This window comes from Cucurbita maxima, unplaced genomic scaffold, assembly GCF_002738345.1.
Source record: "Cucurbita maxima cultivar Rimu unplaced genomic scaffold, Cmax_1.0 Cma_Scf00002, whole genome shotgun sequence".
Classification (NCBI taxonomy): domain Eukaryota; kingdom Viridiplantae; phylum Streptophyta; class Magnoliopsida; order Cucurbitales; family Cucurbitaceae; genus Cucurbita; species Cucurbita maxima.
The window spans coordinates 1,209,205-1,223,451 of record NW_019272018.1 but is presented as its reverse complement, the minus strand read 5'-3'; the positions used below and the strand labels follow the sequence as shown (position 1 = coordinate 1,223,451).

General features: G+C 35.5%; 1 protein-coding gene across 1 annotated transcript; it reads left to right on the top strand.

The window, feature by feature from the left end:
* The first annotated feature begins 10,397 nt into the window (after positions 1–10,397).
* Positions 10,398–11,025, top strand: LOC111470234 (protein RADIALIS-like 3). The gene is made up of 2 exons (XM_023115785.1): positions 10,398–10,754; positions 10,880–11,025. The coding sequence occupies exons 1-2, from the start codon at positions 10,492–10,494 to the stop codon at positions 10,905–10,907; spliced, it is 291 nt and encodes a 96-aa protein (XP_022971553.1). The 5' UTR covers positions 10,398–10,491; the 3' UTR covers positions 10,908–11,025.
* Positions 11,026–14,247: the final 3,222 nt, after the last annotated feature.

Genomic DNA, 14,247 nt, shown 5'->3' with positions numbered 1-14,247 from the left:
AAAAAAAAAAAAAAAAAAAAAAAAAAAAAAAAAAAAAAAAAAAAAAAAAAAAAAAAAAAAAAAAAAAAAAACTCTTAAACTTTAAGAAGTTTCTTACCTTGAAAAAATTGTCTATCGATACTTCGTAGATTATGTTCAAACTTTTTTATATTAGTTTCGAAAATCCATGAATATTTTTGAAACCCAGTGCTAATGGTTCGAGTATTTTTAGACTTTTTAAAAAATTTAGAAAGTGTTTTTGAACCTTTTAAAAGTGTAAGGTTATTAATGAAATATTTGAAACTTTTATGGGTATTTTTTTAGACAAAATGCAGTATTTTTATTAATTTAAAGTAAAATTTTCAATTCTAAACCACCCTTATTAAATAATGAACCTAACTCAATACAACTCAAATAACTCTTATCAACTTAATCTAGTTTTAGGTAAATTCACGAGCCAACCCAACCCATAAAATTTTCATTTATTTGAATGTAACTTAATTTAAACATGCAAGTTGGGTGGATCGAATTTTTTAAGTCATCTATTTTTTTTTATCACATTTATATATATGTATTGAGTCAAGTGAACTTTATGAACAAATCCCTCATTCAATTGTAAAAATAGGGTTGGACCCACGAAAAAAGTTGAAATATAGAATTTCCTACTATATGAGCTTCTAGCTTGTCGAGACAACCAGGTTCCTTATCTGTTGGAATGATCAAGGGTCTTTTGAACATGACCTCTAGGCTATAAGGTCAACCTGGGAGGGGGCACAAGACTACGTTGGGAATTTAGTAGCTTACAAGCACACAAGGCTGCTCTACTAGACTCCAAGTGATTTTATGACCCTATGGGGGATTTGCGCATTAATCTTCTACCAATGATGTTAAAACTCATAGTGGTTGTACTTTCCTATCAAATTTAATAAGGTAGTGCCTCAACCCAAGGTATGATCATCTATTGTTGTGGCAATGCAAGTTGACTAAGTTAAAAGAACAATAAAGATAGTTCACCTCGAGCTAAGATATGTCGTTTAGTAGATCTGCAACCCTAGAAATGGATGAATTACTTTCAAACTAAGAGTGAATTTGTTACAAGAGAAATAGTCAAAACTCTTGAGACTTTGTTGGAAGCTCATATAGTTATAAACGAGAAATTTTTTAGAGCTCAAAGAAACGCCTATAATAACTTACCAAGAATTGATGGGATGAAGTAGGTTTCTTATTGAATATTTTTATATTCGCCCAATTTTTAATTTCTTTTTTAGGTGTTCTGTGACTATCAATCGAAGTGGGGTAACATTCAAGAGATGCAAAGTCATAGTACGTTCTTCTTCTCCTATATAATTACTTTCTACCTCTTATAGATCATACCAATACAAAATGAGGCATGGGAGAAATATGCTTTGACATAAGATTGAGCCAATCAAAGATGCAAGTGTCACCTCAAACTCAATAAATTCATACAACAGAGTTAGTCCTCCAACACAATCGTTTTGTTTCTTGTTTTTGCTTTTAGTATTGTCGAAGTCAATCTCATCTTTCATACACAAACCAGCTGTTCCACCATTTCTTTTCTTTACAATTTTCTTGGGGGGCTCACCCTAAGACCACCAACATGTTTTTGTGGACATGGAATCTTAGGACCCATTTCAAAACATTTGCACCAACTATTTTCTATTCAATCAAAATAGGAAATTGCAATTCTCCATTTAGAAATGATTAATGATTAATGATAATGTGTTATCTCTATAATTAGGTTAGCAAAGTTGATACTGATACTATCCGTGCAAATATTCTTATCAAGTCTCTAGCAAAAGTTAAACTTTGCATTGCAGACATGCTGGAGTTGCTTAGAATCTCAAGTAAAGTTAAGTTTATGGGAGAAAATGTGAGTCAATAAGTTTAACTTAGTTAAAACAATTATTAATTAAAGAAGTTTAGACAAATTGTATAGTCTCCCCTCAAGGTGTTCTTCCTGCTTCACTCATTTGTTTCAGTGTACTTCGATCAAGGACCAAAACCAACAGTGACTAGTTATTAATTCTTCATTCCTGAAGTTATATGCTAGTTAAGTCATTGTATTGTCTTTCTTACTTACTTATCTTTAACCTTGCCTTTAAACCCTCTTTCGAAAATCTCCTTGTCCTTGTTTTCTAAAACATTTTTCACAAAATTAGAGCCAGAAGCTTGTGTATAATTCGTCAGGCCGAGGTGACATGAATTTGATTTGGTTGACTCATTTAGTTGTGAGAATGGGAGTACAAACGTCATAAGAAAGTGTGATTGTGTTCTACACCGTCATCAAGCCCCTACAGATGCGAGCTTCTACCTTAGCTCATGGTCACGTAATCAACCTCTGACAATGCATGATTTCCTTTTTTTTAGCATCTCGAATTAGATCCCCAAGTGCGACTTTCCCTCATGAATATCCTTTTATTGTTTTTGAAACCTAGAATTCAGAAATTTTGTAAGCTCGATTCTTAATTATTTTCAGAAATCCAAAAATACATATTTATAGAGAGATCGAACGATCAACTTTCTTGAAGAATCTAGAGCTATAAAATGATTCAATCTCGATGGGATGAATCTCATAATCAATCTTTTTCCTCTTTCTTCTTCTTCGTCATTTTTTTTCTTTGTTTCCTTCCAAAATAATTAAAATTTTCTTACTATTTGACAAAGAGGGTGACTGACCAGAAAAGTATGTCCTATCAAGTCGTTACGTAACCGGAGGAGTAGATCATCATAGTTTTATTTTTAGTTCACTAAAAGGCCTAATCTCAATTAAGATACACAATATCATACCATTGTTGAAATATGTTAAGAGTTCATTATCCTCGATAATTGATATCAAACCTATAATATCTGCTCAGACTCCAACAAACGAATAAGAGTGTCTGAAAAAAAAATTATTTGTTAAATTAATAACCAAGCATGCAATAGAAATAAATTGTTTTCGGAATTCGAGATGTATATAATAATAGGAATGATATAGAAAATTTTGATCGAAAGAACTATTTTCAATTATGTAAATTAGCTAAATTTAAACTTATTTTTTGATTTATGTAGTATGAGAGTTTGAGACTTTAGTGTGAAAGTGTGAGATATACACTTTGTGAATAGTTTGATTATTGTGATTGGTTCCCTCTCGTTGATGTAGGAAAATTTCTTCTCTTCGAACCACGTAAATCTTTGTATCTCTCTATTTAATTTCTGTTTTTGGGTGTGTGAGTGTGATCTATATCTTGATTCTGCTTTCGCTACAATAGTTGATGGTTTCAAAATTTTGTTTTGACAAGAAAGAGAATGAGGTATTTATCTTGATAAACTCCTTCCTAGATGCCTATGAAGTTGTCCTATGTTAGTTCCAAGTATATGCGTCCATGGTCCTAGCCCAATTGTGTTAGTTGGTTGGCTCGATGTACTTATTACATAATTCAAGATTCACTTGAATCATTCAAATCAGTCAATAAACGAAGAAAATTGAGAGGTAACATTTTTTAGATTCTAGCCTTGACTTTTCGGTAGTTCTGTCATTTCTTAAAGTTTTAAGTTAATTATGTCAAATATTTTAGGAAGTAATTTTGCACCACATTCCTAGAGAAATTTTGAGAAGAAATTGAACAAAAAGATGGAAAGATGGAGTTCCGACAAATCTCAAGATCAGTAAGTTTTTTAGTTTTTGGACCAATTTTGAACGAGATTATTTCTCACCACAGTTAGCAAACTATACGAGGATAATCTTTGGGAAAATTGGAATAAAAATCTTCAATTTTGGTGAAGAAACCGTTGAATCTAGTTACATAGAAAAAAATACGAAAAAAATACAAACATCAGGAAAAAACATCAAAATTCAATGAAAATTCGTTGGAGATTTGTAAAGAGAGAATAGATCGTGACAGAAGAGACATATAATAAGAGTCATAGTATTTCGAATGTCAAAAAAAAATTTATGGATCATATCAAAAGGTCGTTTTATTTTTCTCGTAACTTGGCGCACTTTTATGATATCTAAGTATCATATGATTTTTAGGCACCCAACTTTGGTGGTGGTGGATTGCTCTTTTTGCCTCTTGAAAAGTCACAATTCTTAGCTTAATGTGATTACATCCCATTTGTTTTGGTACATATACTTTCAACTTCTCGAAGGGCTTACCAAAAGGTAGCCTCTCAAGCCAAATTCAATACATCAAATTGCCACTTGAAGATGATGAAAGGATCCTTTCTATGGTTGGCCATAGATGTTGACATGACTAGCAAGAAACAATGTTATCCAATAATTTGAGGACCACTTTGTTCTTGTTTTCGATTAAATTCGATTTAGAAGATCAAAATCGAATATTTTTTGGATTTGTTTAGTTTAGTTTTCATTATATTTTCGTACTATTGATTCTTCGTTCTTATTTTTTTGAACTGTGTATAACTTTCTTTTTCGTTTTTGTCATTTCAAGTTATTTACTAATGTTGTTTGCCTTCGTGGATGAAGTGTTAGGCAAAAAAAATAATATTTGAAGTAATGTGGTTTATAGAACCTTTTAAAGTTAGATTTCAATTAAAATTTCAAAAGTGTTATTAAAAAGTATGAAAATAATAAAGAAAATGCAAGTATTTTGCAAATTTAATTTGGATGACACATATGGTCTTAACCGAAGTTTAATGAAAATTTAATGTTTCAACCTTGGATGAAAAAAAAAAAAAAATTCTTCTACTTAAGGTGCATAAGGTCGTGAAATCAGTGTCATCGATGCCTGCGAGTGCATGTTCAATCATCTGTGACATAACTGACTTGTCTTTACACTAAACCAAGTCATTCAGCTTGACCTTTCTTCTATCTAGAGCGTACTCTCTCAACGTAACATCGCATCTCATAATCTAATTTTGATTTGCAACTAACATGACTCATATCCGTAACGCTTTAAAGAAGAAGAAAAAAAATGGAGGAGGAGGAAGATTTAGTCAAGAGAATGGGAGGATTTAGTTAATACTTCGATCGAGCTTCTATACCCACAATGCCGACAGCTACTTCTATCAAGGATTTGCGGTTTTTGATAGTTGATTCTCCAAAAAAGTTTAGAGCTTTTGACCCTTGAACAAAAGGCTACAATTGCTCGAGCTCTAGACGAAAAAAAATAAAATTTAGGTATAGCTATGCCCTTTCATAGAGAAATTTCTTGTAACACCCGAGCTCAACACGTATGTAATATCTTTGACTTTTTTCTTTATTTTTCAAAATTTTGGGATTTTATTGGAAGTTAGGTTGAATTTCAAAGTAGAAGGAAAAAAAAAAAAAAAATTCTCTAGTATGAGCTAGAAAAATGAAATAAAAATGTCAAATTTTTTTGGTCAAAGTCAACATTCCGGCAAAATTATTTTTTTTCTAACTTGGTTGTTTTGAGGGGTGTGAAGAGTAAAGGAGAGTTAGTAAAAAAAAAAAATAGTTTTTCTAGAAGGGGAAGGGAGAGGAACTCAAAGCATTTGATCCAACACTAGTAGAACGAATCGGGCAATGATTCCTCTCAAGAACTGCTCAATGGATCAAGGAGAGTAGGTTTGGACATTTTTATCAATCGATTCCGCCATGAAACGACCAAGAACTTGAGGGAGGTTCATGCGGCCAAGAACTCGAGGAAGCTCATAGGTATTTGGTCTCGAATTATCTTCAAGATTCAAGAGTTAATGTTGACATTAGGTTCTAATACGGGAATATGATAATCTAGGAGAGGATTCTCACAAGTTTCGTGTTGAAGCTCAACCAAGAATCACATTAGAATGTAAGTTTTGGGACATCGTTAATACCGACAAGAACGAATAAAATTGAAGTTTCAATGCTTATATTAATTCGTTTCTAAGTTAAAGAATCGAGAGAAATTAAAAAGCAAAGAACTTTGTTTGGAATGTAGAAACTAAAGAAAATTTGGAAAAAATTATGCATGAGAGTGGAAGAACATTGGCCCATCGTGTGTCGACCAACAACGGCAAAAGTGAATCCCGACTAGAGGCAGACATGTGTCACATGCATAGCGGAGAAACGTGTTCCCCCCTCAATAGTGACATGCGATACAAACCTCATTCAACCCGAGATCTGCGCACGACCCAAACTCATACCCACGATCTGAGAGCCGACCAACGTAGCAACCTACATCCAAGATTCAAACCAACCCATTATACCGACCCATGACCTGCAACTACATTCCTTTTTTCACGCATGGTAAGTGAGTGTGAGACCCCTTCTGGCGCGTGAGTTCAATTTTTCTTGTCGTTCGATGCTGGTTTGCCCATTTTTTGTCCCAATTTTGATGTGAATTAGATCCCACTAGAGAAATTTTAGAATTTTTGGACACCTACTTAGTGAGGAATCGTATTTAGGAAGGCATGTGACAATCTTGTAAGTAACCACACGAAAATTAGGAAGAAATACTTGTAGAAATCGTTTAGTGTTGCATGCATGCTAGTAAAATTACATTCTAAGCTGCTAGTTTTGGTAAGACATATGCTTAGGTAAAATAGATACAACATGAGATTAACCACATTGATTGATTCTTGTATAAGGAATTGTACTATATTTTGCTGCTTGTACATTATTATGCTGAGACGATGGATGAAAATTTGTGTATATGCACTCCGGTGCTTGGTGGATGTTATCACCCCATTCAGCATATGTGATTGTATGCATGATTAATAGTACATTAGCTCAAGGTGATTTAATGTATTAATTCTTCCGGTAGAGAAAGAGAATGAGCAGTAGAAACAAATTAAGTCTAGGAAGAGAGCATTAGTTTGATTGTGACCTAGGATGGAACGCCTCTAAAGATATAAGCATCGTAGAATCATTAGAGATGATTAGAGGGTGAAGCCCTAGTACTCTGACCAAAACAGACTCAGAGAGTCGGAACTATGAAACCTCGAGACGTGAATCTTTTTCAAGACTGCCAAACCATCCTAAAGACCAAAAAGACCACTATGACATTCCTAGAAGACAATGGTAGCCTCCTAGGTCGATAGTAGCCTTATAATATTTGAGGAGCTTCCGCTTCCCTTTTCACTCTAATATGGTATTGAGGTCAATGAGGGTCGTGCTACTCACTAGCTTGATCGACTAATCTGCACGGTGGATCTATTCTATGGGTGGACGTTGATCACGTGAGTAGTCAGTGGTCACCCTGCACGGAGGGTATTGATCAGATAGGTAACCAATGGAGCTAGCATGTATTAGGGGGTAGCCCCAATCTTGGGCGACTTCATGACATGTGGGATGGGTTGATCAACTAACCTCCCATGGAAGATGAGCAAACTAGTACTGACCATGCTATCCCACACCTGGTACAAAGTTATTTGGGATAGTGCCTAATCTTCGAATATTGGTTACCGTTGTGAAGGCTAAGCTAGCTTCCCCTATCTATGAACAATAATAGTTGAACCTCTAGAGCATAGAGTAAAGTCTGTGATTCTCTACTAGGTTAAGGATGTGATTAGAGACTATAAATAGGTTGCTTAATGGTTTATTAATAATTCATCCCTTACTACAATTTTTTTCGAGGTGCATGATGCTCTTAGTCAAGATGAGGGAGTGCTCGAGAGCTCAGTAGCCATAGAGGGGTATCAACTTGGGGCATCTATCTCGTCCACATATTTTTGCAGTTTGTTATCATATACATCTTTTGTATCTTAATCTTGTTTCCTCTTTTATGAACAAACGGACTATGTACATGTATAAAGTTTTATATTTGTTTTGGAAATGTCGGTTAAAAATCGTGTGAAATTTTATAGTAGATTTTCACTGTTTTCTCATATATTCATGCTTGCATTGTATAGTTTGTTAGTCCGTCTTACTTTTTGATGCCTCAAATTTCATATCGTAATAGCAATAGTGTTCCTGAATACTCTATTGTTAACCTAGGCCACGACATACATACAACCCTATTTCACTGGCTCTTTTATCTCTCCCACTCTATTTTAGAGAGCAAATAAGTACTTTAGTTTCCCATGCGGGAGTTTTCAACCCTTCCAACTAGTATGTTTCAACTTTAGCCATTATTCTCCGCTTCTTAGTGTCTTTTGTGGGTATTCAAATTCTTGGTGGGCCACCTTGCATATGAAGCAATACGAGGGCTCTTGATTGTGACCACGATTGTTCTGATTGTGATGCCTGTGCCACGGAGGTCTATCTCTCTATTGGGAGGGCTCACATACTCCTCTTTTGACTTCAAGTCTGCCACAAAGGTGGGAGTTGGGTTGGTAATTTCTATTACCCTCACTTGTGGAAGTGGTTCTGCGTTATGTCTTGAGATTGATCATTGATAAGGTCAAATAGTCATTCGACTATAGCATAGGTATAGAAAGATCTTGAATTCTTTGTTTATAGAGCTTGGTCTTCGCCCACAACTCAACCCTCAACAAAACTAAAGACCTTGTCTTTGTCAGATATGTCACAATATCCAACATAAGCCCAAAAAAACTGTTTAGCATAGTCTCAAATATTCTCAATATGCCCCAGTTCCCTTTATAACTTCCTTCTTGCTATTATCTCAGCATGCTCTAGAAGAACTATGAGCAAAGTTCTTGTTTAAGCTCTCAAAAGTGTCTGTAGTACATCGACCATCTTGAATGTTCATGTACTTGAATCTCTATCATAATTTTGTATCATTAGATAGATGCAGTGTTGCCAACGATTTGCGGCTCAAATGTACTTCTCGAAGTCAAAGATAAAGTTCTCTAGAGTCTTGGCATCTTGAACTCCACATAATGACTTAGGCTCCGAGACCATTACCTTGTTATATTGGATTGCACCCTAGCTGGGTTTTGATTCCCTACCGCTCTCATGGTGAGGTTTAGTCTTGCACTCATACCACCATTTGAGTCATGACCACTTCAAAAGTCGCTATTAAATCCTTAGACATTTTTAGACTATATGAATGATCGCTGGTTGGATATTGTCTAGGTCCTCCAGACAACAGAGCCCCTCGAGTTATTCCCACATTTCAAGCCACCCATAGTTGTAAACTTGTCTTTTAGGGTCTCACCTTAACATTAATTCATGGATGGGCATTGTATCAAGGCAGATTGCCATCTCTTTGACCACTCCAAAAGTGGTGATCTCATCCATACGAGATTCTAAAAGCCCCATTCCATCAGGAATTTCAATCAGGTATAGCAATTGATCTTCGATCTCTACCAATCGGTCAATCTGAGACTTGCCTAATTAATTTTCATCGAGCTTGTTTGTTTACTAGATTCAAGGAATCGACTCAGTTTTGACCACTTTTCACAATCGCACTCTTGTGGCTGTGGGATAACGATTGTGCAACATGCAAACAAGTCACCCATGTGAAAGTCGAATTTTGTGGACAATTTTGACGTACGATCAAACCTTAATTCATGTTTTAGAAAAATATTTTATATAATGTGAGGGGAAAATAAGTTGAAAATAATTTAAAAGAAAGCAATGTTATAGTCTATAGCAACAACAATAGTTTTGATACCATATAAACTAGACCGGAATAATTAACAACTAATCACATCTCAATTTCGATTCTTTTTTTTTCTATTGATTCTTTTCTGATCAAGATGTATGGATCCATGGGTCATTTGTCTATATAAATCATGTTCATCGTGTTCATGGATTAATTAAAATGTGTAAGCAGCAAACCTTATTCACTCCAAAACACACTAATTTCCCTCCAAGGACAAACAAAAACTAATTAACGCTTCAAATGCATCTTCCATTAACTAATAAAACCAAAAACATCCTTCAAAGTTTCTCAATTAACACTTTAGAAATATTGTTAAGCTCTCTAGATGCCTATTTAACACAACTATTTTAATAATTTAAGTAACCCAAAATTGTGTTATGCACTAATGACACGACCAAAATGCTCTTATACTATTTACTGTACAAAATGTCAGAACTTTCAATGCTATGATACCACTTGTGCACCAATGCCACAACCTACAAATGATATGATACTCAATTGTTGTAAAGTAATGTCAGCCATAGCTAAAATGCACTGATACCACTTGTTGTGTAAAATGTCAGAACCTTCAATACTATGATACTCAATTGTTGTAGCAGAATGTCACAACCAAAATGTTCTCATATTCAATTGTTGAGCGAAAACGTAAGCAAGATCGATCACACTCACACACCTACAAACAGAAACTAAAAAAAAAAAGACAAGTTTTTGTGGTTCAGATAGAAGAAATTCTCCTACATCTACAAATGGTAACCAATCATTATAACCGAAGTACTTACACGTGTATATTTATGTGTATCTCTAAATATGACCCATCCCATCCAACAAAACTTTAACAAAAATCAAATAGCCTTCTCACCTTTATAACTTATTCTTCACTTTATATCTTCACACTCATCCTCCTCTCACTTTCTCCTTTCGCCAACACAGATTCTTCCAACTTGCATCCAATATATGTATATCTCTCTCAGTTTCCCCATTGATCACCATCAAAACCAGAACCCCATCTCAAAATTGTTCTTCTCAAATTCTTTTCTCAATGGCTTCGAGCTCTTTGAAGCATCTCCGACCGGAAGCGATGTGGACGACAAAGCAGAACAAGCTGTTCGAGATGGCATTGGCTTTGTACGACAAAGAGACGCCCGAGAGATGGCAGAACGTCGCCAAGGCCGTCAGCGGGAAGTCGGCGGACGAAGTCGAAAGACACTATGAGATACTCTTGGAAGATCTCCAGCGGATTGAGTCGGGGTGTGTTCCTATTCCAAATTATAGAGCTGCCGGAAATGGAGATGAAGAATTGAGGTAAGTGATGAAGATGATCAAAGATATGAAATGTGGTTTATAATTTTTGTGTTTTATATCAATGAGGGAATAGAAGGTTGTGCTTTTTTCCTTGAATAATTTGCTTTTGCTATTGCTATTGCTAGGCTGCTCAAGTCGCTCAAGTTTCAATGAAGTTGGCTCAAATCGCTGCGTGGATTCATACCTATTTTACTCTACAACTTTATAGCCTTTTATGTACAATTAACGATTTGCTTCATTATTATTTGTTAATTATATATTACCCTTTGTTTAATATCGAAAGATTTGGTTGATATGAATCTGTTATCATATTCAAAATCACGAGCGTCTTCATCGGTATAATGCACTTAGACTTTGCGAGATAGTGTTTCTTACTTATAAACTCATGTTCTTCCTCTTAATTAGCTAATGTGAGATTACTTCTCTCACTAATCTTCAACGCCAAAGTGATCGAATTTTCTAAAACTCTAGACTTATCGACGTTTACATTATTTTTAGACGAAGAACTAAAAAACATGCACGTTAGAAATTCATAATTTTTAATAGAAATGAGACAAACTTTATGAGTACCCTTTTAAAAGTAAATCAAAAAATGAGATTCATTCCATTGAGATAATACAAAACCTCACTAACTGAGTTTGCATATTACGAACAATCTGTCTACCTATTTATGAACAATTTGTTTACCTGTGTGGTCTGTAGAAAAAAAGATCATAAAGTCAACATCTAGAGGAGCGACCATGTGTTTGCCAGCTACTTAGTTTACTCGTGTGGTCTCTTGTTTCTCTCAAGGCCGGTTTTATAGTATATCGAGCCCGCTCAGGAGATTCTTGATTGTTTCTACAATGATACTGACACCTATCATGAGCAAAACTACTTATGTAGTCTCTCAACCCTCTCAAGGCGGGTTTATGGGTCATGACCTGGGATCTTGACCCGTTTGTACATACAATAATAACTCTTCAAGTCAATACTGCTCATGCTACTAGCTGTCTCATAAGGTTTCTTAACTTTTCTTCGGTGTCGTGGAGGTTTACTAGGTTCTTAGGGCGTCTAAGCGGTTTAAATTTCATTACATATTTTTAGGATGCTTGAGACTAACTCCTTGAGGCTAATCCAATCTCTGGGTGCACTCAGGTCTAGATCTCTGATTGTCGCTCATGATTCTAGGTTGTTGAGTCTACTGGAGACGTATTGACCTAGATCAATGTAAAAACCATTTTAGCTCTAGCATCCTAATCTTAACTTGGATCTCTCATGCATGCGTGTTAGAGAGATATACTTATCAATAACCTAAAGCACGGGATATATAATCTAATCATTCATGCAAACTCAATAGAGAGATAACATCCATAAATCACCAAAAACACAGATGACAACATCTTATTTTTCTTTCTAACACAGTAGAAAACATTAAAATAGGCATGAACAACCCTAACCACCTATGACTACTTGATAGTACTACTACTTGAGCGGAAAGGGCAGTGGGTACTCTGAGGACTCCTTTCATACTGTTTATAGCCTAGAGAGCTAATTTAGTCGTCCTTAGTTGCCATGGGTGTCTATTAAGTTCTTAGGATGTCTAGTGGTTTGATTATCAAGTATTGTTTCCATGACATTTAGGGCTAACTATTCGACTACTCCATACTCTAGGTGTACGTAGGTCTAGACTTTTGATCGTCGCTCATGATATTAGGATAGTAGGTCTATTGGAAACGTACTAACCTGGGTAAACTTGAAGCTGCTCTAGCTCTTGTGCCCTAGTCTTAACATTATTTTCTTGTGCATGCTAACTAGGAAGATTACGCTTTTGATCCCTTCCGATCCCCTAAAGCTTTGTATTCTTATTCTAAACATTTGTGCAACCATATTAGGATGATAATATTACCATTGACTCACAACAGAAAAAACATAAGTTAAAATGTTCATGCAAATTCAACAAGTAGTTAACATTCATCCGTGACACGGAGAACATATCAAAATAGCACATCCTTCTTTCTAACGCAGCAAAAAGCTTATTAAACAACATTCATCATAAAAGTTGTCGTATATTTTGGTAATTTCATACATCTTTTCTAGTTTACTTGTCCAAATTGCCCAACTTGAAATTTAGTCCGGCATAATCACTTTCTAACTCTTAGGGAAAGTATAAAAATAGCATGATTTTCATAATTTCATTCTAGAGATATGACAGTTATCCAATGCATTCTCATCCAAAATTTGCTTTTATAAAGTCTTAAATATGCCCCTAAGGTAAGGAATGTTCACACGCTAACACGTCCTAGCGATCCTTACAAGTATTCTTAAAAAAGTTTGAGTGGTTACTTACTCGATGGATCGTGCCCTTTCCAAGCTTGCTTTTCCTCTTGTTGAAAGCTCAAAATTTCTTACAAATTCACTAGTAGGTTCTAATTCAAGTAAAATTGAGGTAAGTATTGAAACCGAGATGAAAAACAGTCAAACAGAGGTCAAAGAGGCAGAAAAGAAACTAACACGCACCTTCACGTGTGCAAATGGGAAGGAATATTCATTGCTTCACTCATAAGTAACCACACACGTTATGGTGCAACATGTGGCGTGCTTAGAGAGGCATGGAAAGATCGCATCTGGTCAGGTGGTCAACTAAGGTCGTAGGTGCTAAACAAGGTCGAGAATGGGTTAACGGATTGTGGTTTTAGGTCAAATGTAGGTGTGGGTCAAATCGGGTCATGTGACACGCGTCTTCACAAGATGCCAATGCATTGCTTTACTCGTTGTGCAACACGTGTCACATGCTTGATTAATCGCACTTTGCCTCTCCTGTCTAACACGTGTCTTCTTTAGTTTCGCCACTCCACCTCCACGAAGTGATCTCCAGTTTATATATATCCTTGTCATGCTTGTTCAAGAAGTCTTGCCCATGACCCAATGCCCATTTTAAATCCATTTTACTTGCTTTTAGATGTATTAGATCTTTACTCTTGTCATATCAATACAAAGGTGTATGATCATTCATCAAAATCATGTCTACATCTGTCACGCTAAAATGCCTCAAAATGTACTCCATGGTGATGGGATTAGTTACAAATTATTTCTACCCGGGTTAGAAGCTATCAAAGTTGTGGTTGTTGCTTATTCGTTTTTAGCCTATAACATTGTTTTCATTAAATTGTTTTCAACTCATTTCCTCGCTCACATTTTCTAAAACATTTCTCTCAAACGTGACTTGAGGCTTGATCATACATAAGACTGTCTGCAAAGTTCGACTTTCACATGGTTGACTTGGTTGCTGGGTTAGAACAAGTGTAATACAATCATTGTCCCCCTGCCACAAGAGTGCAGTTGTGACACTGCGTATGTGGATGACCTCCAACCATGTGAGGAGGCACGTGAGGTGGGCTTGTTTTCCTGGTCGGTCTCTAAGGTCTAGCCTCAATAAAATCTTGAAAGTTTGAACTTAAAAGAATAAGTAAAAAAAATTAATCCTCGTCGGGGTGCAAGTGTTACAAAGAGG

Excerpts from the sequence above, each read along its gene's own strand:
- LOC111470234 (XM_023115785.1), top strand. The coding sequence starts at position 10,492 with ATGGCTTCGAGCTCTTTGAAGCATCTCCGACCGGAAGCGATGTGGACG. Across the intron at positions 10,755-10,879 it reads AATGGAGATGAAGAATTGAG|GCTGCTCAAGTCGCTCAAGT; the intron begins GTAAGTGATGAA and ends TGCTATTGCTAG.